This window comes from Pezoporus occidentalis, unplaced genomic scaffold (genome assembly GCF_034315485.1).
Source record: "Pezoporus occidentalis ecotype Australia unplaced genomic scaffold, CSIRO_AGI_Poc_V1 ctg75, whole genome shotgun sequence".
Taxonomy (NCBI): Eukaryota; Metazoa; Chordata; class Aves; order Psittaciformes; family Psittacidae; genus Pezoporus; species Pezoporus occidentalis.
In genome coordinates, this window is record NW_026916104.1 from 1434035 (window position 1) to 1461958 (window position 27924).

The 27924-nt window shown below is 41.6% G+C and overlaps 1 protein-coding gene across 2 annotated transcripts; it reads left to right on the forward strand.

Moving 5' to 3' along the window:
• GALNT15 (polypeptide N-acetylgalactosaminyltransferase 15) lies at positions 1–26440 on the forward strand. 2 transcript variants are annotated; one of them, XM_062602077.1, is made up of 11 exons: positions 1–271; positions 1209–1730; positions 6241–6407; positions 7113–7317; positions 14745–14912; positions 15545–15662; positions 16439–16633; positions 20288–20419; positions 20916–21017; positions 21857–21997; positions 22947–26440. In XM_062602077.1, the coding sequence occupies exons 1-11, from the start codon at positions 246–248 to the stop codon at positions 23091–23093; spliced, it is 1923 nt and encodes a 640-aa protein (XP_062458061.1). In that variant the 5' UTR covers positions 1–245; the 3' UTR covers positions 23094–26440. The 2 variants fall into 2 exon arrangements, with proteins under 2 accessions (XP_062458061.1, XP_062458062.1); XM_062602078.1 differs by lacking the exon at positions 1–271 and having other exon boundaries at positions 1525–1716.
• Positions 26441–27924: the final 1484 nt, after the last annotated feature.

The window sequence follows — 27924 nt, forward strand, 5'->3', positions numbered from 1 at the left end:
TCATCCCTATCCCCATTGGACAAGCATCCATCTTGCAGCAAGAAATGTCACTGTCCTTGCCCACTAGCACCCGTGCCAGCAATATTAGCAAACAGACCTCAGAGACTGAGCTCCCCTTTTAGTCACAGAAGTTACTGTTTTCTTTCAGTGTCAGTAGTTGTTGTTCCAGCCCAGGCTTTCTACATGTTATTCCTGGACTAACAAAACCTTGAAGTGCTGCTTGCCCTGCAATACCAAATTTATGGATGAGGAGACAACTTCAGTCTGCCAGGTGATAATTTGGCATTCTTACGTCAGTGTTAAAATCCTTGCAGCTGTAAATATTTATTGAATATGAAATATACTCATATACTCCAGCTAGCACATTACCATAGGAATAAATCTAACCTTAAATAAATCATGTGCACTACATCTTTTATTCCATTTAAAAAAATTCTTGCTTCTTGCTCTGAGCTTTCTTAGCTTAATATGGTTACTCAGAAGCAGAGCGATTCGTGGTATGCCTTGATTTGTGTTTTAATACAGCATTTTGCTTCTTATATTTCACCTCTTTCAGCTTTTGCAAAGTTTTGATTTGATAGAACACGAACAGTGAGGGCATTAGGACCAAGAGAAAGACACACACACTGCTCTGTATTATGTCTGGCAAAGTGCTTCCTGACTGAGTGCCGTAGTTATGTGTGAAACAAAGTCAGGGACCGACTAGTTCTCATCTGTTGATCACAGTTAACTTGAAGCCTCTGAACGGGGGAGAGCTGTCAGATCTGCTTTCAGAGATAAGGAGCTTCAATCCAGGCAGCAACTGCAAACTTTGAAGAAACAGGGTCTACTCTGGAAGGAAACTATAAGAAATGGAATTTCTTTTCACTTAGAATTTATAAAGGAAAAAAATCAAAACTTTACTTACTCTTTTCATCAGATAAACATGTGCTTTCCTAAGCTGGGACTCTGTTCATAAGGGATCTACTTTTTCTCACTGGATCCATGCTACGTTTTACTACAGTAAGTGCAATATTAATAGGAATGCTATATTTTGTCTGTAAATAGAGAGGAAAGCATGAAACGGCATCAGTGAAATGTGAAGGGAGCAAAAAAATCCTCTTGGCAGATAGTGAAAACCAGGGCTTTGCTGCAACCCGAGGACCAGAGTCTGAGGAAGATCCGAGTAATATTTAACATGACCATCTGTATAATTTTGTCACCAACAGTATGTTCTTGAGGAAGAAGTGCAGATATGGATCACGTAAGCTGCAATTTCTCTTGTTGTTGCTGATGCTGGGCTTTTTGCTTCTGATGGTTACAATGCTGAATCCACCCAGCAACCAGAGCAAGGAAGGGACTTTCCAGCCTGTGGAGCTCAACCCCCGGGAAGGCTATCAGGTGGACTTTGCGGAGACCCAAGAGATGCTGGAGACCCAGGAGGAGAGCCAGCAATATTACCCTTTGGATGGGCTGTCACCCTTCATCTCCCTGCGGGAGGATGAGTTGATCGTGGCCGTCGTGTCCCCCACCGGCAAAAGGAACCACAGCAAGGCCAGGAAGGGTTATCGGGTAGTGAAGCAGCAGAGCAGGAGGCCGGAGGGGAAGGCAGAGGGAGACCCCGAGTCCCAGCTCCTGCCCCTTCCTCTGCAGGCTGCCGGGGAGCTCGGCCTGGACACCCATGGCTTTAACGAAGCGCTCAGTGAGCGGATCTCTCTGCGCAGGGAGCTGCCTGAGGTACGACACCCGTTGTAAGTAAAACAGCCTATTTCATTTCTGAGAGAAAACTCGGCTCTTGCCGCCGTCCCTCTGAACCTCTCCTCCTCCAAGCCCCACGTCTTTCCTATCCACCTCTCCCCTCCGGTTCGGGTAACGCTTTCCCGGGCGCTGTGCGAGGAGCAGTGCCGGCTCCCCACACCGAGCGGTGCTCCCAGCCTTCCGCCGCGGCCCCGGCCTCGCACCCGGCGGCAGCCCGAGACGCCCCAGCCGGGTCCCAGCTGCCCAGCCGCGGCCCTGGCACACAAGCCCCCGCGCTGCCCGGAACGGCGGCAGGCGCTGCCAGAGCCCACACGGGCGGTGCTTCCAGCCCTCAGGATTGCCCGCAACGGTGGAGGGGGACAGGCAGGGGCGTGAAGGCAGCTACGGCTTCCTTGGGGGCGCCGGGGTACGAACGAGCGCAGCGCGCCCGGCTGAGGGCTGCGGTACGCCCTTACCTGCGCCTCCCGCACCCCTCCCCGCGGGCACCGGGCGGCTGAGCTCGGCACGGCACGACTCGGCCCGGTCCGTCACCCATGGCAACGCGGCGCCTTGCGGGCGGGAGAGCGGGCAGCAGTGCCCCCTGCCGGCAGCGGTGGGCGAGCACGCTCCGCAGCGGCAGGTGCCGGGCAGGGGAGTGCTCCGTGTGCCGCGGAACGCCCTGGTACCCCAGCGGTTGTCCGCCTGTCTGTGTGTGTGTGTCTGTCTGTCTGACTGCCTGCCTGTCTGCTGGGGCTGGGAACGGCGAACGGCCCTATGCTCTGCGCTGGGCGCCTTGGGTGTGCGGGGCTGTCAGGCACGAAAGGTGGATACACACCAGCTCTGTGGATACGGGACTCACAGAATTATTCAGGGACCTCTGGAGATCGTCCAGTCCAACCCCCCTGCCAAGGTAGGGCCACCCAGAGCAGGTTACACAGGAACGTGTCCAGGCAGGTACGGAATGTCTCCAGAGAAGGGAGACTGCACAACCCCCCTGGGCAGCCTGTCCCAGTGCTCTGCCACCCTCAGTGTAAAGTTCTTCCTCATGTTGAGGTGAAACTTCCTGTGTTTTAGTTTATGGCCATTGCTCCTTGTCCTGTCCTGAGCACCACTGAAAGAGTCTGGTACCATCCTCCTGGCACCCACCTTTGGGATATTGATCTGCATTAATGAGATCCCTTCTCAGTCTCCTTTCAACTAAACAGGACCAGCTCCTGCAATCTCTCCTCATAAGAGAGATGCTCCAGACCCCTGATCATCCTTGTGGCCTCCGCTGGACCCTCTCCAGAAGCTGCTTGTCTTTCTTGTACTGAGGAACCCAGAACTGGACACAGTACTCCAGATGCGGCTTCACTTCTATTCAGTGAATAGAAGGGGAGGATCACCTCCCTCGACCTGCTTAGCTGATCCTTGTGGAGCAGAGCTTTCATGTGGCAAGCATTCATGTCTGAGAAGAAGGAACTGCCGTTCATGTCCTTTCTGTCATTTTAGGATCAATGATCTAGGTCCTGCAGTGTCACAGGCAAAGCATTACATGGAGCACTATAAAGTGTTTGTTCTTGGAGCACTCATACTTCACTCCTGCCATCAGTGCCATGGCGCAGCTGGTTGGGAATGGCTTTGCAGGCTCAGCAGCTGTGTTCCCCCCCAGCCCTGCTCTGCCCAGGTGCTGAATGCTACAATGCAAGCAGCCACCCCTCCGCTTCCCACTGCTAGGACTCATTCTATGGCTTGACAGATCTCATGGTGGGCCCCTGCCAGGGCTATGGAGTCACTGGGCTTGCGGGCTGATAAGTCGGGAGTTGGAGCTTTCAGTTCTTTTAGTATAACAAGTGACCCGACAAACACTGAAAGGAAACTCCTGGGAGGAAGGAAGGTGGAGATTGGTGTGTCTGACCAGACCTGCCAACACCACTGTGTCTAGCAGCTGTGGCCAGGCTGTAAGGCCACAGCAGTGTTGCGTGTGAAGCCCCATTTGAACCCTTACATTTGAACCCTTCATGCTGCCTTTGAAACCTGGAGACTTGAGAGCCAGTTACTCCAACTGCCCAAGGACCATTCATCACAGCTCTTAAAAATGAGATGAGGTATACCTATGGAGAGGGGAAGGGATGTCAGTGGCAACCTGGTTTGCTTGCCTCCTGTAACAAAAGCTACTGCAGCTTTCCTCCAGCACACGGTGGAAAGATGCATCAGAAAACTTAGAAGTTAAGACACAGAATGTATATAATAATAATATTTCTAGTGCTCATTTTCACATGTTTAAAGACCCCTGGTGGCTCTGATTTCAGGGAATAATCTGAAAGATCTGTTTTCCTCTCTTGGGCTTGAGTGTCTAACGTATCAGGCAAAGAGAAACTCACAGTGTACCTAAAAAGGTTTTGAGTTTCATTACAAAAGCATAGCTTCCACTTGAGTGCTGTTGGGAGCTGAATCTCAACAAGACATTTTCCTGAAGGTGGGTGGGAGTCACAGTTGGCAGTGCCTTTGCTGTGTCAGAATTGCTCTCCTGTTCATTGCAGCATGTGACAATTCCTTATTTTTCACAAATGGGATTAAATCACTATGTCTCCTATCAGTCACAGCCTTGACTTTTTGAAATGCCAATTTATGATGGACAGTCTACAAAACTGCTTCAAATTACAGGGAATGTATTTCTGTATACCAGTACCCTCTTGCATTTTTCTGAAGATTAGATGTCTCTACTGCAAGTCTTTGCCAAATCTCCATGGCAACTAAACACTCACAACTTAGGTTATGTATTCAAGTACAGTTATTTTCAATTCTTTTCCAATTAAGATTCCACCACAGCCTTATTTTCTTGCTATAAGCACAGCACTAGCAAGAAGGCATTGTAGCATTATGGTGAAAAATACAGGTGCTTAATAGCTGTACTGAATAGTCCTCGTTGGAAGCTGCCTGGTAGTAAAGGGCCTGCATCAGATCTTCACTTTTCTTAATTTCCCCTGGATTCTTCTGCCTGAAAATACAAACACTTCCAAGTCATGCGAGTCTCCTTTTCTCCATCCTGCTGAAAATGGAAACAATTACCCCATATGAAATTGTGAAGTAACAGCTTTGTTGATTACAGAAAATCGGTAAACCAAGGACAACACGAATTCATTACAATGTAAAAATCATCAAGAGGATCTCTCTTTACGCAAAAACGATATTGATGTGAAATATTATAAACTATAATAAATTATTATAATTGTGCTCATTTAAAATTGATATTCCACTGGTTTCTCTATAGTAGTCATTTATTTTTATTTGTTATTAAATCATTCACTTACGGCTTCCTTTAAATGATAAGCAGCTTTGTGTCCTGGATCGTGTCTAGCACGTAGGGCCTAAGTCCATGAATAGAAGCACTAAGTAAAATGGTAATAAACATAGAAATATAAAAATTATATCCCTTACATGAGGTTCTGCTGAGTAGCTAATTGTTTAACAACCACTGTAAAAGCTGTGTGAGGATTTGCTTGGCAGTACAAAAATGCTGAAATAGCAATGGGCCACATTCAGCCAATTCTGTAATTTCTTGAAGAACTTCTTGTTGCTAGAGGTTAAATGAGTTAGGAAACAGAATAACTGCTACTCAGAAAATGGAAAGATTTTAAAATGTGTTTTCTAATGTGAGCAAAGCACATACACAGGCACATTCTCTGCATTCCTATAATGGGCATTTGAAGGCCTTTTCTGGAAAATGTGCATTCTTACGCCAGTATAGCATGTCCTATGTCTCTGAACCAAGGCTGGTACATCAGAAAACACTTTTTGTTGTGAATGTGGTTTGTAGATCCTTTACTTACATTTATGAAACACTTATTGTCTGATGAGGGTTTGCAGTTTTCATATACTGTGAGGGTGAATAGGAAGTGTTTTTCAGTCTTCAGTTATCTAAGCAACATCTAATTCACAGTAACTTTGATGGAAGTTGTTTCAATGTCATGGGTGAAATCTTGGCCCCATGGGAAAATGAGGAGTCCTGGGATCAGGACTGAGATGTTGGTTTCCTTCCCTAGGATCCTGGTCAGGCAGTGCACAGGTATACTGATCTGTTGTGCGGATGAATTCTTTTACTTGCTAGTCTTAAAGGTACTGCATTTCAGTTTGCTATTTTCTCTGTTACTTGAGAAAATGTGGAATTGGTGGAGGCTGACTGACCTGCTTTATCTCCTTCTCTGCTTTGTCTAATTATCTTTTCAGTTTTTCTTTGCCTTCTGGACCATTACTGTTTGACCTCTGTGTTTTGAGGCAGTCAGAGCAGAAGAAAGTATCCCAGAACACAGCAAAACTTTCCTTTTTTGTATTTTAATTTTTATAGTGTCATTCCCATATTTTCATTTTATATTCCAGTCTCAGACACTTTAATACTCCCTTTTTTTTCATTAGAAATTGCCTGAGATCTTTAAACTGGTTTCCATCCTTGAAGGTTTAGGTGTAGCTTACAACTTTGCTCTGAGAAAAAAGTACCCAGTTGTACCAGTGTTGCCAGTGTCTCCCTCATTTGATCCCATGCAGGTGCCTTCAGCAAGAATATGACTCCAGTCTGCCTACTGCCAGTGTCATCATCTGTTTCCATGATGAAGCCTGGTCTACTCTGCTGAGAACCGTGCACAGCATTATGGACACAGCCCCAAAGGCGTCCCTCAAGGACATCATCCTGGTTGATGATCTCAGCCAGCAAGGTATCCCCTATTTCTCTGTATGTGAGTTTTTTTTCCAAAGCTTCAGGGAAGAAACTGTCCTCCAAGAAGTGCACGAGGAAAGCAGGAGACAAAGAGCACCCCCAGGAAGAAAGCTAAGCAGAGCTCTGAGCTGGCTGCCAGGTTTCACTCTTCAATCCCTAGAATTCAGCTTAGCCTTTTGATTTTTTTAATACTTTCTTTTTTCCCCCATCATTTCCAATCACCCTGAACTTTTTTTACTTTAAAATAAAATCATAGTATGCAAATTTTAGTCTTCCCACTGGACCAGATCTGCTGTCATAATTTCCAGACTTGGACTTTGGCTGAAGCATAGAGTGGAAAACTCCACATTGCTAAAGCAATCCAAGAGCCTGGGAAAGCCAAACACCTGTAGTATCTCATTCTGATCTGCGCCTTTTATGAGATTATGAGAACAACCACCTTTTGCTAAAAAAAGGGTAGGAGGCTATAAAGTTTCTTACAGGAATAGCTTCATACCTAGTGAATCTCAGTTTCCATCAGTCTCTACTTCTCTTCGGCATTTTGCTGCTGTGGGGATATTTGGAACCTGGCTTACTTGGCCAGGTAAAACAAATGCTCCCAAAGCATTTTACCAGCAAGATGTATCATCTACTACTAATTTGCTTTTCTATAACATCTTGAATCAAAGCTAAAACATTTTGGTAACCATTCTGTTTCTGACAGGGCCCCTGAAATCAGCTCTGAGTGAATACATTTCTAAGCTGGATGGTGTGAAACTCATCCGGAGCAACAAGAGGCTTGGAGTCATCCGAGGTCGGATGCTAGGAGCTGCACGGGCAACCGGGGATGTGCTCATCTTCATGGATTCACACTGCGAGTGTCAGAAGGGCTGGCTGGAACCCCTCTTGGCCAGGCTGTCCAGCAATCGGTAAATATCCTCCTGATCTTGGAGCTCCTTCAGATGCCAATTTCTGCTAAAAGAGATGTACCTGGGAAGCTTTGGATATTTTTTTTTTATCCTCTATAGGTTACCTTCTTCCTTCTGGTCACACTGCTTTTATTTTCTGCCTTAAACACCACATGCATCACTCTGATGTGTGGGAAGCAGGGTAGGTCACACAGCTCATAACCCTCACTTCACATCCAGCATCACTAAACTGTCAGAGTTTGTATCCATTTAGAGCTATAAGAAATCTTGCTGGTGGTCTGAATTAAAAAGGTTGCAGTCTCAAGCTGTTCACAAATTGGCAAATAGCCACCACAGAAACTACTGCAAGACTTCACCATTTTTACTTTTTAGATGGCGTGGTGATGAAACCAGGGATGAAATGCTTTGTTCTGCTGAGCCAGTTTAGTTACATGTCAGTGTCACCTGTACCTTCTCCGAAGATACAGATTCATATTTTCTGAGTCTTCATGTTTAGGTTGGTGCTTGGCTCAACCATGCAGTCCCTAAGTCTTTCAAGAGATTAAATCACTGCAAATATTTCAAGAATTACATAGGAGTAAAACCTTTATTAAATGGACTTTTCTGGGAGAAAAATATTACACATTAACATCTCTATCATTACCCATTTTTCCATTTGGGAAAAAATGAATTGCTAGAGAGAGTAAAATTAAAAAACCTCAACCTTTAAAACTCTTACCAGACTGTTAAATAGTCATACTAAAGACCTTCAAAGGCTCTTCCTAGGCACTGGAACAAGCTGCTTTTATGGCTGATTATGTTTGCTTATAAGAGAATTAATATGATTTTTTTAGAAATTATAACATCATTCAGATAAAAACAGTACCAATACTGAAAGCAAGCGTAATGCTGCCCTAGGATGTCAGGGATACTCTTTTTAAAAGGTCCTCCTTGGAAAAGCAGATCGTTTTTTTTGTCTGCTGACTTATTGGATGGTTTATTACGACCATGCTACATGGTTCTTCTGCCGTGAGCTATAGTCTATTGTTGATGTTCATGCAAAACTGTCCTTATTCAATGTTGTATTGCTGAAATTAAGATAGTTACAGAAAGTTAGGACCTCACCACACGTGTGGTGATTCACTGTCAAAAATTACCCCTTTTAAGGGAATGCAAAGCCACCAAGCCTACTATTGCTCTGAGATTTCGTGAGAAAGGGATTCTCTTCCTCTGTAAGGGCTTATATGCTCATTCATTCTTCCAGGAGGGCAGAATTTAACACTGAGTTAACTAATGGCTAATAGGATTAATGGAGCAAAGCTAATAGAGCATTTGGTTAATAGAATGGACTAAGCCATCCCTTTCTGTATGCTGTACCAGTCACTGTCTGAGCCTGGAGGCTTTGTCGCTGCTAGTGTAGAGAACCTGTCTCATTCTCCTCTGCACAGGGAGGACATGCTCTGGAGCACCTGGCAATCACTTTCCTTCCCTGTCCCTCTTTCCCCAGCTGAAGAATGGTGATAATAACACTGACCTGATAAGGAAGTTAATTCATGACTTTTCTTAAATTGCTTGTAATGCTTGCATGGAGATCACTATGGAAATGTAAGCATTAGCATAGTCAACCTGGCCTCATTTAGCAGTTGAGGAGCTGTTAAATTGAATCATGTATACTCCCTGAGACTACCCAAATGAGGTAAGTGCAGTGAAAAAAAGCTCATAGTGACTGGAGAAATATTCATATTTCCTCTTCTTAATGTACCAGTCAAGCTCCTACTCATGCACTTTTGCTGAAGAGACAGGATGGGAAAACAATCACCCAGAGTGGGTGAGTTGCTTGCTGGCAAGGCAAAAAGCAGCCTTTCCAAAGCTCAGACCTTTGCAGCAGCTTAACCGAGCTGGAGGGAGATTTTAACTTTGAAAATTGTGATTAAGTCTAATTTTCTAGACTTCTGATCAGACCTGCCGCTGTTACTGTGACCTGTCTTACAGCAATGCTGCGAGATCCTTACCCAAACTGAGACCTCACTGTGAGCTAAACACACAAATGCAGAAATCCCTGCAGTTCTTAGTAGACTGTGGTAATTACAGACAGGACAAACACGACAAAAATTATACCACTTTAACAGGTGTGGAAATATTGGACAGATATTTGACATTTCACTTCCCTACATGATGGCTTTATTCACTAATGCAAACAAAATTATTTTCAGAAAAGTATTCTTTCCAAAATCATTACTCATGCATTTATGGGCACCTTGACTGGGACTAGTTCTGTGAAGCATACCTAACGAATTGACTGGGAAGCTGTGCATCAGCTTAGTATATTGCCTGGAGAATGGTTCAATGGTTTGTGTAGCGTCCCATGACATTTTGATTGTTCAAGGGTGAATACTGTACATACCTGGACAACATTAGAAAATTCGTTGAAATGCCCCATAGATCATTTCATTTGACAACTGTTTGTGTTCCAGGCTAATTTCAGGTGAGTAGCATAGTGCATAGTAATGCAGCTGTGCCATTATTACAGTCATCTTTCAAGGCGTTTGCCTTTTCCAGGAGACTGCAGGAGACAGCTGCTAGATTGTATTCGGTCCAAAGGCAGTGAAAGGCGTAGAGGGCATATTATGAACTGTACCATGAAGCCTTGAAAAGATTCTTTCTTCAACCGAAAACCAGTGACCACCATGCCGAAGCAGGATTAATTTTTAAAAAAATAGATCCTAAGTGCGGTTCCTGAGAATAATTCATAAAGCAAAATGAGCCTTGATTATATTCTTGACAAGGAATTCCACCTCTTAAAAAGACATAGGCACCATAACTGTGGCAGAGGAGTGGCTTGCAAAGGGGTAGCTTGCCCTTAGGATCTTTCCCCTTTCTCCTTGCTCCTTGTTGCAAGGGCTGATTTCCCCTGTGTTGGTGCACTGCCCATACCACAGTTCAAATATTACATTCGAAAACAGCAGTATGTGATATTATTCAGAGAAGCCTATCTAATTTCTAAAATTCAAAGGCCTCAACTTAGGACTGTGATTCTAGGTCACTAATCTTTAATGGAAATGCTGTTAAACAGTAAGAAATTAACACAGCAGTGGAAAGGTATCTCATCCACTCCCACTGGATGCTCCCATTCCACTCCCATCCACTCATCCACTCCCAATGTTTGCTCCCATTCAGGAGTGAATTGGAGCCTCTGCTTGTAGATACAAGAGTCCCGCTGTCCAGAAAATTTGTGTGTGCTTCTAGTTTTATGGTAATACACCAGAGAGAAGGGAAATATTTTGCACTACAGTTTAACAGGTCCTTCATCTCTTTTCATCTGATCCTCCACTTCTCAGTGGCCTATACCCCAGCTTTTTGAATTACTGAATACATAAGCCATCTGTTTTCTACTTTTTCTCAGACTCAGGGAAGCATGATCTTATCCATCCAGAGCCCGCGGAACCCCAGCATCTGAGCATGCAGTTCCTTGCTATTCTCCTTGTTATGAAAACTTTCCATATACTTCACATATAACAGCCTGACACTGGGACAGCTCCTTTTGCCTGTTCCTTTTACGTCCTCCATTTGCCAATAACACTCACTTCAAACTCAGTAAACTGATGTTCTGCATTTACATGATACATTAGGTGAAGATATGCTATCTCTTTACAGTCTTTCACAGTTGATCAGGATCAGTAGGTGACCTGTTTTAAAGAAGTTGAGGTAAAGAATCTGAAGACAAGAATATAAAGCCAAAAGCAAATATTACTGCCAAAAGTAGGCGCAATGAGGATTTAGCATGATCTATGGCACAGTGCCCTGACTGTCCAGTGTGAAAAGCTATTGGTTGTTCCTACAGATTTTGATACCCCACATACAGATTTGAATATTTTAACAAAAAAAGACAGGTTTAAAAGATTTATTTATTTTTTTTAAATAAAGCATTCCTTAGCAGTCTACCTAGCAAAGATCTGAAATGTATGTTTAGTGGTTAGCACATAAGCGGTCCATCAATTCAGAGAGACTGTTCATATGCCTTGTGTTAGTCTGGAGCTGGTCTGTAGGGCAATATTTGAGTAAACCACTCTGAAACTGGTTGAGCAAAATATGTAACTTTCATGTTTGGGTTTGGGGTTTTTTCATTGTTGTTTGTCCTTGTTTAAAGGGGGTTTCAAACATATTAAAATCTGTTCCTTTCCCAGCAAAAGAAAGCACAAATCAATGAAAAGCACTTCCAAAAACTAGTGTATCTAAAACTTCAAAACAGATGTGTTAATTCAATCTTCCTCTCCTCATGTTACTTCTAAAAATAGAAAAGAACATAATGTTCATGGTGAATGCAAAGGGTCATGGGAAGAATTTTCATTTGCAGTTGTATTTGGTTGAGAAATCCCAAACCAGGAAATTGTTCTTGTTTGGGTTGCTCTTCTTCATGGAATTGTGACCTTTTGTAGTTCATGTGTGTTCCAAGCATTTGAAATATGCACAAATGAGTCAAATGGTTCAAAGCCTTGCTGATAGTTGTGTTTGAATTTCCTGTTTTTCCCTTTCCTTGGATTCCACAGAGTAAAATTAGCAGTAGTTTGCCAGTGTGTGTTTCATTTCAAAGTGCCGAGAAGCTGCTGACCGTCTGCCAGTTACCCAGTTAAAACAAAACAGAATAGCTAAGAACATTTTCCAGCTTTCAATTGCTTCTGCTGCAGATTTGCCTTTAGACTCAAACATCAAACTATCACTGAATATGCAGAAAACAGATATGTTATTAAAAAGAAAAAATCATTAATACCAAAAGACAGGTAATGCACTGCTTGATTAAAATTAAAATTGGACATTGACCAGCATTCACACAAGATAAAGTTACCAGATTCCTCTATTTCAGGTCAGAAAGACATTCCTAGCATTTAAAGTTTTAAGAAGGTGTGTTTCTTTTGGTTTCAGCAGAGCTACACCAGTTTATACCAGGTGAAGACCTAACATTACACACCAGGTTAGAATGTGACCTATCCAGTGTGCTATTTTCAGCTGGTTTAAGGACTGTAATTTTCTGTGTCATAATTTGCAGATAGTTTGGATAATTGCTTGGTCTCCAAGCCATCACAATCCATTGCATCACTGCAGATATTTTTCTTGAGTGGCGTCGAAGAATTAATACCCAATAACAAGCAAAACAAAAGCGTGCATTAAAAATAAACTGTTGTTGCAATAAGAACTAATGCTGTGGTGCATATTCTTATGAGCAATTGCACTGATACTAGAAGCATTGGCGTTTTGAGTTTTGTAGCGGCAAGAAATTTAAGGTAGATGCAAAAAGAACAGGTTTCAAATGGCTAAAATTCTATGAAAATGTAGGATAATGTGAAATGTCTGGATCATCTGATCCAGAATATGTTTGAGCATAACCAAGTATCCACATTGTCTCTGCCTGAACTATATCTCAGATATGCACATGTGGTCTAGTCTTCATGGTCAAGGTTTTTTGAATGGTTTAGTCTACAATGCCTCCATTGGCTTCCACTCATATACGCCCTCCTGATATTTCCTTCTTCGCTCCAAAATGGTAAAATAAAGTACCCTGGGGTTATTACTTCTTCAGTCCTGTCTGGATGAGATGGATAAACAAGTAGCAATAGATAACATGCATTTCAGCAAGTAGCATCAAACTGAGGTGGGAAGTACACAATGGCAACTACACTCCTAACAGCAGTTGTCAGATACTCATACACAGGAGATTGCAGCAGGCTGCAGAAATTACAATGACTTTTCATTTTTTTGAAGGTTAGTCTACAAAATTCATTTAATTTGTGAGGTGGATTTTCCCCAGCATATTAAAGAAAAAAGCATCTGCTTGTGCTAGTCTATGAGGACACTGCCTTTTAAGTAACTTCTAGAAGCAGTTTTCTTTTCATGCTGTTAGTGAGTAAAGGTTAAACACACCTTGCAGTAGGAAGGCTCCTGCTGCCTTGAGTTGGAGGTGGTTGCTCCTGTCCTGATTACAAACTATGTCACACAGGTATCATGAAGAGAATCAGGGGAGTATATAAGCTTTATTGGTTTTACTATCATTTCTTTCCATTTCTTCTGGAGTCCTGCAGGCGAATGACAGCAAATAACTGCCTTGATGTGCATGCCTACAAATATTGCAGGTGACCATGAAATTGTCTTTCTATTTATAAACCCAGTGCTTGTTTCTAAGAGTGCCTATTATTGCATATTACAAAGGCTGGATTTACACCTGAGCGGAGAAATATAATCACTTCTTTATTTTAAATCTTTCTGCTGTTAGTTCATCACAGTCTGTTCTTATTAGGAAACAAAGGAATAACTGAGTCATTTTAATGCTATCCTCTGCACTGTTCATCTTCATACAATTCACTAACAGTAGCCTGTGCTTATCCTTGGGCTTTTAAAATACTCCACAGGAAATGGTAACTGTGATAAAGCAAAGTTTGGAGTTTCCCCACATCCTGATACTGAAAAAACATTATTGTAGTGATTGTAAAGGCAGAGAAGATATGTCAAGATTACATTAACATGACCTGGAGCTACCATCTTCCTCGGCTGGCTGGTCTCTGCCTCAGAAAAGTAAAAAAGGCAAAGCACACTGGGGACTCCCGAGATGTCCTTTCTTTACCGATAATATTACGTTTTAAGCATATTTCTCTCAAGAGTGCTCTTATAAATGACCAACTTATCAATCTTAAAAAGAGAAGATAAAACCTCCTACTTTTGGCCCCAAAATTGATAATTCAATTTCTCTCCCTCAGTTTTAACAGGAAGTTATTTTCTAGGGCAAGAGCTACTCCAGAATGATTTGCTGTATGGATTCTCTTACTCTAGAACACAAATTGGAATCATGCTGTTTACAGTGCAATGGCTTTGTTCTAGCTCTTAAAAGTAGATTCCACACTGTGACAGTACATTTGCAGGAGCATTTTAAGCTTGTGATAAAATCTGAACAGAAACTGATTTATTAACTCAGTGATAAATGTTTTTTTCAAAACAACCAGCAGAACAAAATAAGGGTAAGTGACCAAAAGCAATAAACTCATGAAGTGTGTTGAGTATCTACAGGAAAATCAAAGGATTGCAAAGTGAGGTCAAAATTACCTTTTGCTTTACACTTTGCATCCATGCAAAGCCTGTAACATAAGAGATTGGGGCCTCTGTGTGAAATATCTTTATGAGAATTCTGACGGCTAACTCATCGCAAAATCCTGAATAGCTTTATATGACAACGCAAGTGTAGGTTATCAATAAATTATTGATCTTTAGCTTCCTCACTGCAGCCTCAGTATTCCCATGCACTGAGCACCTTAACTACTATCAGCTGGGAAAGTAAGGGCACTCAACATTTAGAGGAGTGTTTGTGTTTGACAGTGTCAAAGAGGAGAACTACTGTTTATTAATAGAGTTTTGAACTTCATTTTTGCTTTGGCTTTGAAAATCAAGGCTACTGTCTTTTTCAGAAACAGTGTCATCTCCCCCGTCATAGATGTCATAGACTGGAAGACTTTTCAGTACTATCACTCAGTGAGCCTGCATCGAGGTGTTTTTGATTGGAAACTAAATTTTCATTGGGAACCAGTGCCAGAGCATGAAGAGAAGGTACGACAGTCTTCCATCAGCCCTATCAGGTAACAGTCCATCAGCCAATATGTCTATGCTCAGCTCAGCAGCAAAACTGTACAATTTGGCTCATCTTCCAGCTAACAGGAGAGAGATGTGGTTACTTGCATATGCTCAGCTTATGTTTTTTTGAAGGGATAGGCTTTTGGTTTACACTGACTTTGTCTGGCCCTTAGTAATCATTCTAACTAGATTACAGTCATACTTTCAACATGACAAATATATTTAGCACATAAAACTAGTACACAACCTGACCAGACAAGGTGTGGAGGTTTGTAGGGAAAGCAAAAGATGGGTCATACAGAGTTAAAACAGATGTCTTCATAGAACCATAGAATAGTTAGGGTTGGAAAGGACCTTAAGATCATCTAGTCATGATCTGTTTATCTCTTGTTTTGGATGTACATGTATGTAACATTTCTCAGTGTTATGAGCCTTATTTGATAAGTCAGCTCTTGGCTCCCTTCCCCAAACAAATCCTAGAATTAGGTTCCAGTTGTTTTTTCTTTTGGTTAGGTAATCAGTTCATTCTAGATTCAAGTGATGTAATACTATCGCTATGCAAATGGTGGGATTTTCACCCTTTACGTAATTCCCTAACCAAAACTCAAAGCATTCACCTCCAAGCTTTTCTACGCAGGAGTCCTGTGGTAGCTGGTGCAGTGGTGGCCATGGATCGACACTACTTCCAAAACATTGGAGCTTATGACTCTGACATGACCACGTGGGGAGCAGAAAATCTGGAGCTATCTATAAGGGTAAGAACCTTAATTAAAACACCAAGTTGTGGTAAGTATTGGGCTTTTAAGGAACCTGAATGAAAAGTCAAGCAGCAATTTATGAAAGCAGTTACGTGCAGAACATCTTGGGGTATGGGGCTAAGACTTTCCTTGCAGAAATCTATCCCCACGCTCCACGGTCTGTCAGGACTATATCAGAACATGCAGCTGCTGCGTTAGGAGCATTATGTCAGGAGAAGGAAGTTTCATTGGCTATCAGTATCTTCCTGAGGACTGAGTCACTGGTTTCAGCACCTTCTCAAAGCTGCCTAGTCTTTTTTGGCATTTAACATGCACCAAAGGGAGAGTAGATTTATTTCTTTGCCAACCTGTAGTTTAAATACTGAATTGTTTATATTAAATTGTTTGCATTGTTTTTTTTTCAGGATACAAAGAGGAACTGATATTAAAAAGCAATGAAAACTGCAGACACAAAGGGTGTAGAGTCTTTAATGTCCCAGACAAAAGAAGGTGTGTCCCTGGTGTCTTCACTACACTGCACTGTTTGTGCACAGAAAAACATAAAAAAACCTATAAATAGCCATACTCAGAATCAAATGTCTGATTGCCCAGTATCTTCTCTGTATTTGTGGGAAACAATGTATGAAGAAGCACGTAATAATGTTCTTGCTGTTTCCAGCCATGTGCAGATTAGCATTTCCTGAGGCAGAGTCTATAGTAAGGGAGCTTCTCCTGTTTAGATATAGGTAACCTACATAAGGCAAACTCTTTTTGTGTTTTCATCTGTGTTTCAGACCTGGCTCTGTGGTGGCTCTGTAGAAATTATTCCATGCTCCCGAGTTGGGCATGTCTATCGAAATCACTTTCCCCATGCTTTCTCCTATGAAGATGCCATTGTGAGGAACAAAATCCGAATAGCAGAGACCTGGCTGGGCCCTTTTAAAGAGAACTTCTACAAGCATGACACAGTGGCTTTCTTAATCAGCAAGGTAAAGACATCTGCAGTGGTTTATTTCTGAGGGAATGAGTGTGTGCTGAGGTAGGTAAAGGGGGTGGAATATGCGTGGGGGTGTCTGTGTGCAGTCAAACATTCAACGTGCATGGTGCTGGGGACAGTTTGTATGAAACCTTCCAATGGAAGTAGCTTTCAGATCAAGAAGGAAAGAAACTTGTGCCTAGGAGTTGTATGCTGAAGTTATCAAATCTCTTTAGAGTATGACTCCTCTGAATGACTCCTTCAGCTTGCCCAACAAGCTCTGATTTATTTTTCCACTGATAGGATGTAGAGGGTTTCAGTGCACCTGAAGTGGAAGCTAGTGGCAGTGTGTGCTCAAAGGGCCCTCCTAGGAGATTAATTTGTTGTAACTGAAGGTCTTCCTCATGTGATTCATGAGGATATTCAGTAATATTCACGGGTATGTGGCAAACTGGCGTCTCTCCTACTGAAAGAGAACTCATCTGAGTGGTCTAGTGCCAAAAAAAGGTGATTTTTTTTCCCCCTGAACTTGCAGGCATGCAGAAGCAACTGCCTGTAACTGAGAAGGTCTGATCTCAACGTAGCCTTTATTTACATGTTACTTTTTCATTAGAAGCATCACTCAGACAGCAGTCTGACCTCCAGGGATCTGGATTCCTGGCAGCCTGTAAACCAAGACAGGCTTACAACCAGGTGTGTGGTGTAGCCCTGGCATGCAGCCACACTTGAATCATCTGCACACCCACCAACTGCAGAATGACCATACTTGATTTTAAGCCACTGTATAATTCATTGCAAATTAGGGTCAGTCAAGGGACTGTATATCCCATGCATTACAAACCAGTGAATGTTTGTTTAAGAATCATGCAGCTGTGGTTAATGTTGTTAATGGTAAGTTGTTGATAATGTTCTTAATGTTGCTGCAGCTGTCTGGAATTCTCTGGCTCCAGTACCTTTTCTTATAATGATATCTTGCCCTACAAGCCAGTGGACAAACTGGGGGCAGTTTTGAATGAAAACATGTCATTCATCTTCCTATTCATTTAGCAATGCCATGCTTCTAAGGCAAAAAAGATCCACTGAAACATTAAGTCAAAGCATGGCTAGGTGATTTGCAAAGTGTCCCATTCAGTTTTACTCCTGCATTTCAACCCTGCACACCTCAGGTATTGCAGTATTGACTATCAACTAAGAAAGCCAATTCAGCAGGAGCTGCATGAGAGTAGGGAGAAGAAAAGAGCTGTGTGTCAGCCTAGTCTGAACTCCTCATGCTCCACCAGTGGACCTGCATCTCAGGCTGCCTGAGTCAGCCTGCTATGGTAATCCTAGAGTCTGAGCCCATCATGTTTCCCTTTTCATTCTATTTTCACATTTTTTAAAAGCTTCTCCCTCTTTATTTGAACTCCACTGGCCAGGCACCTGTTAATTGACTTGCAAGTGTTACAGCTGTGTAACTGGAAGGAGAACACTAGGCCAAGTCTTTTAAGATGGGCAGTTAGGCCCTTAAATCATTTAATAATTTCCTGAAGGCCTTTCTTGTCAACTCAGAAGCAATTTTCTGTACTAAAAACTACAGCCACCAATGCTGCAGTTGACTAGCTGTAAGCACCATGACCTTTTGCCTGAGAGTTCATTCTAGCCAGTATACTCTTAATACTTCTAAGTAAGATGCTCATTCAAACGATCAATTTTATGATCTCTGTGCTCAGCATACCATAACATAAAAGGCCCTTTTCTTTGTTCCTTTCTTTCACAGCCAATATTTTCAGTATGTCAGTGCAGCGAGATGTTACTCAAAAGACACAAGGAAGCAATGACATTATTGACGCTCAGCTGCAGATGGGCCCTGCGGGGATTTATTGCTCTGAGAGGGTGAGCGGAGCCACCTATTGGCCACTACAAAAATCTCTGAGAGCCCACTGCAGAAAATAACCAGTGGCCCCGTTTAGCTTGCTTTATAAGTCTTCTTGGTTTACGGTCTGAATCACATCTTGCACAGGATTCCTGTGGCATGAGTGTTAATGCAGATGAATAAGGCGCTTCCCAGCTCTCCACTATTTCAGCCACTGTCTCTTTTTCTCCTTTTCTTGTGTGGTGGTTGATAGATTTCATTTACAAGAATAGTTTCCTTTCAGATTGGTTTACACTGATAATTATTTTCTTTACGTTATTTACACCACTTATTCAGCATCAACTGCAGAATGTAACTAGTATGAGAAAATGAGATTTCCTGCCATCACCTTCTTCAGCCAAAGCAGTCTCATGAGAAACACCTCATTTTAGGGGACCATTTCACTTCTTTATTTCTCTTTTCCAAGAAAACCTCTTGGAAGCAGGTTTGTGTGGTGCTAAATTGCTGAACCTTGTTGTTATGCTTATTGAATTTAAGACTATATCTAAACTGTGAGGTTCTCTAACCTATTGCAACTCTCGAGCTTTGCTGATGCAGCTTACTGCGGCTGGCAAACAGTGCCACATGGCATGACTGATCTCTTCAATCACTCCCTGCCTTCAGAAACTGATACCTCTCCCTTGATATCAAAGGCCCTTCATTTGTCAGTGTTTTCCAGGCATGGAAAACAAAGCCCTTTTCTCTTTCTTATGGATGCAGAGAGATAGCCGGTCTGAGGGAAAGTTATTTACAGGCAGTTCTTTGCTTATATTACGAATTTTAATTTCTGATGTAGGAATCAGTCCAGTTTCCTGGAATCCAAACCTCCATTTTTTAAACGTAGAAATGTGAAGGGGGAGGTCTACAGCTGGCGAGAAAGAGCAGAGAGAATCCAGGGTGGTGAAGTATTTTAGTATTTGAGCACTGAGAGATTTAGAGAAGTGTTTCATGTAGTTCTGAAACTGAAGGGTTGACACTTACCTGCCTAGAGGTTTTCAGAAATGTTAGCCATCTTCAGTGCTAAATACCCTCAAATATTCCAACTGTCAGTCCTTTGCAGTGCAGACGCTCATAGCTTCACCAAGGGCTGAAGACATTTGTCTTTCTTCAGAACAGAATTGCTACCAGGAAGGGCAAGAGCTGATTTTGTGTGCATATAATTCAAGAAAACACATAAATCATAGAAAAAGTTTTATGCCTTTATAGCCACAGAACACATTCACTTACAAGATTTAGTAACTATCAGATAATAATGGGATAGATTATATTTTGGGTTAAACTCTCTCATCACTTAACATCCTCCTACCCTGGAGGACTGACAATAACTGGGTAATTTGGGCTGTTAAAAGCCAGGAAATTGAATTTTAATTGATGGGGCAAATTCTGTACTGAATGACAATCATCTAATGCAATTCCACTGATTTCAGTTTAACAAATATCAAGCTTGGTCCTGACTTTTTAATTTAAAAAATGACCAAGTTATCTTGAAGTATAATAATAACTTTTAGAGGAAATATTTATTTTTACAGTGTATGCTACTTCTGAAACATTTGCTTCCATCATAATGCCAGACTAAATGCTGTTTTAGTACAAAGTTGGAGGAAGGCTATAGCTGGTCCTCCTCCTCTGTGTACTAATAATAGATATATATCAGTTTCTATAACATGCAGGATAGAAGAGATGGTAGAAATAATTCCTATGTAGTCATTTTCACTTCTAACATCTCTAACACAAATATACCAGTAACCTTGCTGTCCCTATGCCTTCTCCGTAAAGGCAGAGAAGCCAGACTGCAGCGAGCGCCTTCAGCTGCAAAAGAGACTGGGCTGTAGAAATTTCCAGTGGTTTGTATCAAATGTGTACCCTGAGCTCTCCCAACCTGAAGACACACCAGGATTCTCTGGCAAGGTAAGAGAAAATACGCTATAAAGAATGAGGAGTGGGTTTGCATTGCTCAAAGACCACAGTATTGCTTCCATGTACCAAGTACTCAGCATAATGCAAGAGGCTGTTCCTGCTTTGAAACATTTGTCCAAACAAACAATGCAAGAAGGATAGGAGGAGAAAGAATAGAACAGTGGAGACAAACAACTGGTCACATAAACATTGAAAGCCAGCCAGGAGCTGAACCCAGATTGTCTAAAGCTCAGAGGATCCTAACCTTAGTTTCCTTAGGTCCCATTAGTAAAGGAAAAGAATTGTGTTGCTTCATGCAGATGGCCTTTTTATATCAGATCATTTTTCAAGATCAATATGCAAGATCTAGTTTGAGAGAAAAGAAAAAAAGCCCGAATTATGAGCAAAACCATATATCATAAATGGATACAATCACCAAAAAAGTTAGCTGAAGGATATTTGTTTGTATCTGATTGTGCCTTATTTCAGTATAAACCTTTACTTACAGCTTTACAATACTGGTGTTGGCTTCTGTGCAGATTACAGACCTGGAAGAGCCATTGAAGAAGGCTCTATCGAACTCTTCCCTTGCAGTGACAGTATAACCCAGGTACTGTATATTTGAAGTTTATAGGCGCTGCATCAGATTTAGGGAACCATCCAGAAAACAGTAACTCCAACATAAAAATGACTGGGTTGGCATTAGTGGAAACACTGATGTGTTCAAAATTAGACATGTGCTAAAGCAATGACACCCATTTTTCTGCATCTGAGTGTCATTTGAAACACGGCAATGTTCCATGTGTCACTGAGGCCAGATACCTATGCTTTGCTCCAGCAGACATCATTAAGTGCCTACTCGCTCGTATGTTTGGTGGTGTCCGGAGAACAGAAAGTCTGGGAGTAAAATGTAACAATATCAGAATAATGGGGATGGGTTTCTTCATTAGTGCCTAGTTTAGTGCTTAAACTGCAGTCAAAAGACAGGAGAGCAATTCATGTAAGCTCCCAGGTTGGCATCAGACTATCACCAAGAGAAACCAAACCAATACAGACTGACTGCAGATATTTACTCCAAGTCCCAAGCAAGTTCTGCTGCTTCCACAGAGCTCAGGATGAGCTGCAGGCACATTTCTAACTACAGCGTGTGCAGACGCTGGCAGAAACACCCATCTGTTCAAATATTTATTAAACTGGAAAATTTTATTATATGATGGGTTTACTTTATCCATAATTGCATTCCACAAAGCCTTACCTTAGGTAAATAATTACACCAGAATTAGCTAGCTGAGGGGACTGCTTTGCAAGGTCAAGGCTGCTGGGTCACCATCACTCATGTTTGGGTTGCATCTTAGCAAGCATGTACAGGAAATTATTTTTGGAATTAGCATTTAAAACTGAATTGGGTTGTCCTTCCATCATTGTTCAAACAAACCCTCCCTTTTCCAGCACTTTGAATATAACAGCATGAAGGAAATCCGGCTCGGTTCTGCTCCACTGATTTGCTTAGATGTCAGACATGGGAAGGTTATCCCTCAAAACTGTACAAAGGAGACAGACAACAGTCACCAGCACTGGGATGTCCAGGAGGTCAGTAGTGGCTGCTGTGAGGGGAAGGCAGCTGATGGTGGCTGTGGGATCACTGGGTGATTGGCAAGATTCTTGGGTGGGGAAAGGATGAGGTATTTGAAGGGGAAGTTTCACTTGTGTACCATTTATAGCCAGGAAATGTAGGATGCCTCTTGCCCCTCTACACTGTCTATGTGAAATAAATTTGGTTTAAAAATACAAATTATAGGAATCCTATCTGAATTCATATGTCCTTGTTTTAACTGTTTGTCTTACTGGCTTTATAGGAATAGAATCAGAATCAGCAGTTATGAAAATAAGAGCAGGGCAAATCTTGCCCACTTCTTTTTGGCAGAGGAAGGCTCTGTGAATCCTGAACCGAGCCAAATGAGAGCCCTTTGGGAGTAGGGGAACATTAAATCTCCTGCATTGTAAGAGACGAGCAAACTTCCTATTTAGAGGAATTTGGTATTTATTCAGTGGACTTCACTCGGCTGTGCAGGAGCTCCTCTACAAGACTGAAAAAAGTCATGCTTTAGGACAGCCTTGGAAAATAGTAGTGACTGTAGTTCTAGGGATGCTGCAATCCTCTGGTACAGTTCCTGCTGTAATTTGTTTTGATTCCTAAGGAAGGGAAGCATGGGTCCTTCTGAAAATCTGTGGTCTGTAGGTCTGTAGTTGATGTTGATGACAACCTGTACCCACAGGAAACAAATAGTGGTGGAAAGAGATGTATTGAGTTCTGTACCTACCAATCCGGTCAGCTTTGAAAGGAATTTTGAATACTCACCATGCCCTGGGCTAAAAGCTAAACCCAGCCATTATGTTTAGAGCAATACTGCAAAAATCTGAATACCCAGTCATTACTGATGATCTATTGTATGTAAAAAGTTTCAGAAACATGGCCTAGCTTTTACTGGAAAACCCTTCTTTTTGATGTGTTCTTTTTTTCCCTTCTCCCATCTTGTAGAATGGAATGATTGTCCACGTCCTTTCTGGCAAATGCATAGAAGCAGCAAAGAGTGAAGATGAGAAGGACTTGGTTTTATCTGCATGCAACAAGAATGCCTATCAGGTGTGGCAATTTGAACGTTCCCATATGCTGCGCCAGAGATGACTGACAGGTCTCTGTGGAGGTCAAGCCTCCAGAGTCTAACATTACTTCTGTTTGGGATTTAAGATACATTTCCTGCATGGACAAGAACAATGTTTTGTGTTTGCTGTTGCATGCAAGGAAGTTATGAAGGTCTCTCCTTTGAAAGCCTGGCTCAAATAATTGCCATCAGTTCCTTGCCTATTCAGCTCTAGCTAAAAATTCTATTTATTCTGTGAAGCAGGGAATAAAGATACTGTGAGCATCAAGGGATTCTCAGCTCTGCTATTGCAGAAGACAGTTGAGTTTTCCTTTGAAGGAAACATGGAAAATTGGCTGCCAGCGAACTTGTCTTCAGCATATTCTGTAACTTGTGAGGATACAGGAAAACAAATGTTTGTGAAACTTCTGAAACTGTAGGAGGAAGCCAGCCAAACCAGGATAAGAGTTTCGCCTTGTTTTACAGAGCACTCAACTCACATAAAACAAAGTAGATTTTCTATGCACAGAAGTAGTAGATGTTTTCACATCTAATAGCTCAAATTTTGTGTTCCAAGTCGCCTGAGCCAAATTTCTACCCTCTATGAGACTGCATAGAACAAAAATTAGCACTTAATTAGGCACTAACTGCTGTAATTGATTTGGAATACCAACAGTCCTCAGTGTTTGGCACACCCTTCCTTAAATCCTTTGTCCACAGTCTGATTTGAATGGGAGAATGAGACTAAAATGTTAGCATTTTTTTGGTTTTGTTTTCATGCAATTTAAGAACAACTCTTCAGGAAACTTTTTGTGGACTATGGAAGATGATTGAGCTAGATTAGAAAGAAGGGTAAGAACTTTCCTGCTTATTTTGAAATGGAAAGCATCAGTGGCATCCATTTGCTCTTATAAAGCTACAGTGACAGAAGTGCCGGCTGAAAACATCAAATGAAGGGAAAGAGCCTGTTTCAATAGTGGCTACCTAAGAAGAAAATACTGGTGCCTACTTCCACTTGCAGCATGAGTTAGGTCTCTCACACTGTAAAGGATAATGGCATCATTAACAAAGCTTAATTTGGTTTTGAGACCTTTTTTTCCCAAGAGACAGATTATTTTATATTTTTTTTAATGTAAAGCCCATTGTTTGAATGTTAGAGAAAGGAAGAACAGCAGAATATGCTCAGAGCCTTCCAGCCACCTGCTCTTGTTAAATAGTAATAAATTGGTTTCAGGCATATAAAACTGATTACGACAGAAGACACGAACAGCATTTTGTGTTGTGCTGTCCAAAACATTTCCCAGTGGGGTCTCTGCTTTGAGTGCCACAGATTCTACACCATGTTCAGGCATTGCTCCAATCTTCCTAATTACCACTTACTCTTTGACAGCATCAGGATCTAGTACCATTTGCTGCTGTGTCATTTAAAGTTTCCTGTGATATTCTTGACAATGCTTCAACTTTCAGCTGAAAGGATGGTAGCAACTTCTTCAGAACCCCAAGTGACCCCTGATCATTGCCCATACTGAGGGTAAGAAAAGAGAACTTCTAAAATGGCATATATGCTGTTTTATTGACATGTGATTCCTTTGTTTTAAATTATAAGTATGTCAGATTTTTAAATTATGTGTTATTTATTCTATTTTGGATTCTACACTTCAGCATTTAGCTTAATGTTAAAAAATGTATATAGAAATATGATCACTGATAACAAGTGGGATTTATCACAAAGAAGAATGAAAACATTTTTTGTTTTGAGAGGAAATCTTTGGAATTAAACTGAAGAGACATGGACATCCTGTACTGCTTTTAACACAATGATCAGAACCTAGAAAGTAAGGTTTGCTGTAGATATATGTACAATAGAAAAGTACCTTACATTATACCTCTTCCAACAATAAAATGAAAAGATATGGTTTGGTACCATTTAAAAAATACTTGGTTTTATACTCGTTGCTTTTAGTAACAGTGTAAGTATGTGTTCAGTTTCCAAGGGAACTGAATTCCAGAGTACAGGCCAGAAGGGTCTGTGGTCTAGTTGGTTTCCATATGGGGACAGCCAGGGGACATAGACTGTGGGCCATACCATGGAGCACACTTCCCCTAATATAAATATTAAAAAAAAACAACCCAAAACAAAACCAACCAAAAAAAAAAAATCCAAAGGAAAAACATCTATCCCCTATATTTCCTAGTTTCCTTCCTGTATGCCTTTTAAATGGTTGGTTGGTTGTACCAACCAATTTGTGGTCATTTACACTTTTGCCCCTGTGGTTAGATCCATCAACTAGACTCTTCTCCTCACACAGGTTGTACAAGGGGCTCAACAAAGCATCCCTGCTAAGGGTGCTGGTGTGTTTTCCTCATTTTTGCCCATCTTTCACTCAAAACTAGCAGACAGCAACACTTCGAGCATCACAAAACACACAATTACTTTTAGCTCTGTATTTGGTCAGGGACAACATTTCATTTCTAATTCCCATTGACAAGAGGAAAACATAAGAAAACAATATTTCAGGCAAGCATGAAGGAACAATTTTATCTCTGAAGGCCTCCAAAGTACAGCCTTGGGCAAGAGCAAAGGAATTCCAGCATAACACAAGTAAACATCTTATAGCATAACTCCACCTTTTCCTTTGAATTTGTCAGCCCAGGCATCACTAGTGCTTTGAGCCAAACCCACCCATGAAGCTGAGATAAAAGGCCAGATTCAAGAACAGGTCACCTTTCAGTTGACAGCGCTTACTAAATAGCCTGGTTTATTCCTCTTCCAGCTCACTGGAAATGGAAGAACATAAAAGCCTGAAGTAATCTTCAACTTACTTTTAAACGTAAACCTAGTCGATTCAATCAGTATTGGCAAAGTCTGGGGCTTGTCCTGTTAGGTGAGGTGTCATCACTAGTGCAGGGAAACAGAATAGCAGCATTTGTTCCATGTATTAACCTGAAGTTTGAACAGGGGGAAGGTTAAAGCAACTGTTAGGATAAATCCTGTAGCACAGAAATGTTCAGGGTATCTGTCAGTGCCTCCAGGTCCTCCCTTAGAGACGCTGATGCAGCTGTAATACTGTCTGCTTCCTAAAATGCAATAGCTTCTATTACAGATTTCCCCAGGAAGGAATGGGGTTATGCTGAGGTAACCAGAACAAGGACAGTAACAGCCTAGATTTTCATAACAGTTGGAAGGTGACGTGAGTGAGAGCTTTCAAATTCCGCCTTTGTATCTCATTTGATCTCCAGCAATTTGATTCAAATTACAAATGTATTGGAAGAGTGACTGTGAAATGTGAAAAAGGAGTGTCTTGCAAATACTGGTAACTTGGCTTATGTTTTTCAGCTATGCAAACTGCACACTTCTGCCCTGAATAAAGTATACCAGTGCACAATGAAATGTTGTATTTCTGTCCATTGTGATATGATTGGTCGATGGTTCTTTTTCCTTATGCTCCATAATAGCTGCAAAAGAACCCTGTTGGAAAGCCTCCAGTGGCAATACCTTCATTTAGCCATCACATAATGGCCTTACAGGAATGTACAGGAGGATCCTGTCTCCACTCGCTTCTTGGAGGGGGTTTGTCTTTATAGTCCTGTGTCAGAATTCCTATCAAGTTTCAGTGAAAAGGTCTGAATAGGGACTACAGAAGTGGAATCTCTGGAAAGCACAATCCCTGGCACACCCTTGAGACAGCTTACAGCTGCTTCTTCACCAGGTGGCTTGGGAGGATGTACTAGAAAAACAGTCTGGCTCCATGACTTGGGGTAACAGGCACAGTGGGGTTGATGTCTTTCTAGCTGCAAATGGTGGGTTAGTTTTTTTTTTGCAAAACAGCTATCCCACTTGGAGATTATTATGCATTAAATATGGACAGGATTCACCTCTGTTAACTGCAACCCCCTGAAGAACAGCAATTGTTTAGGCTGCTTCTACTGGTTAGCAGAGACCTCTTCCAAAGGTAATGTATTTAAAGAAGATGGGTCAGTCACTATCTAGAAGTGCTCACTTTCTCTACTGATCAGAGGGAGTCTTAATGATTAATTTAGATGGCATATGTAGCCTTTAAATGGGAGTTAGGTGGAAGGAACATCACCCAGAGGGCACCCAGGCTAAAATCCCTTCCAGGAGCCCAATCCCAGTGCCCACCTCTTTCAGTTCCCCCCAGATCTGGCTTGGGTTCAGGCATAGAGAAGACAGCCAAAACCAGACTTCCTTGCTACCATCTGCAGTTTCCTCAGATAAGCTTACATCCAGCAGCACTCTTCCTAAGATAGCATCTTTGTTCACAGACTGAGAGACCCCACTGTGAGGGTGCTGTGTGACTGCGTAACCTCATCCCAACACAGTAAGAACGTGAATTTTCAGAAAAGTCTGTAATATTTTGAAGATGTTAATGCTGTTATTAATGACAAATCTCCTACCTCTTTCTGATGAATAGGCTAGAAAGTTACAGCAGAATTTCCACCATACAGAACAGATATAGATGTCAGGATTGTTGGCAAGGTTCTTCTTTTTCGCTTGAACCCAAGGTACATGCAGAGCAGCCTAAAGGCTGAATACAACATTCAGTTTCTAAGTAGCTACACAATGACCTTTGCTAAAGTCCATGCCCTTTGGCAATACTATGATATGTATTTACACTAACAGTAATTTTGTGTTGCAAATTGAGAAAATGGTGAAAATGATCCATTTTTAAAAATATGCATACATAATATATTTTAAAATATTTAATATATTAGTTATTAGTGATTAGTTAAGATTCCTACCACAAATCTCTCTTCTTTGCCATGTATTTGTTAGTCTCTCAGTCTTACACACTGATAAAAAATAATCTAATAATGTAATTTATATTGTCATAGGCATAAACAACCTTTAAAGGA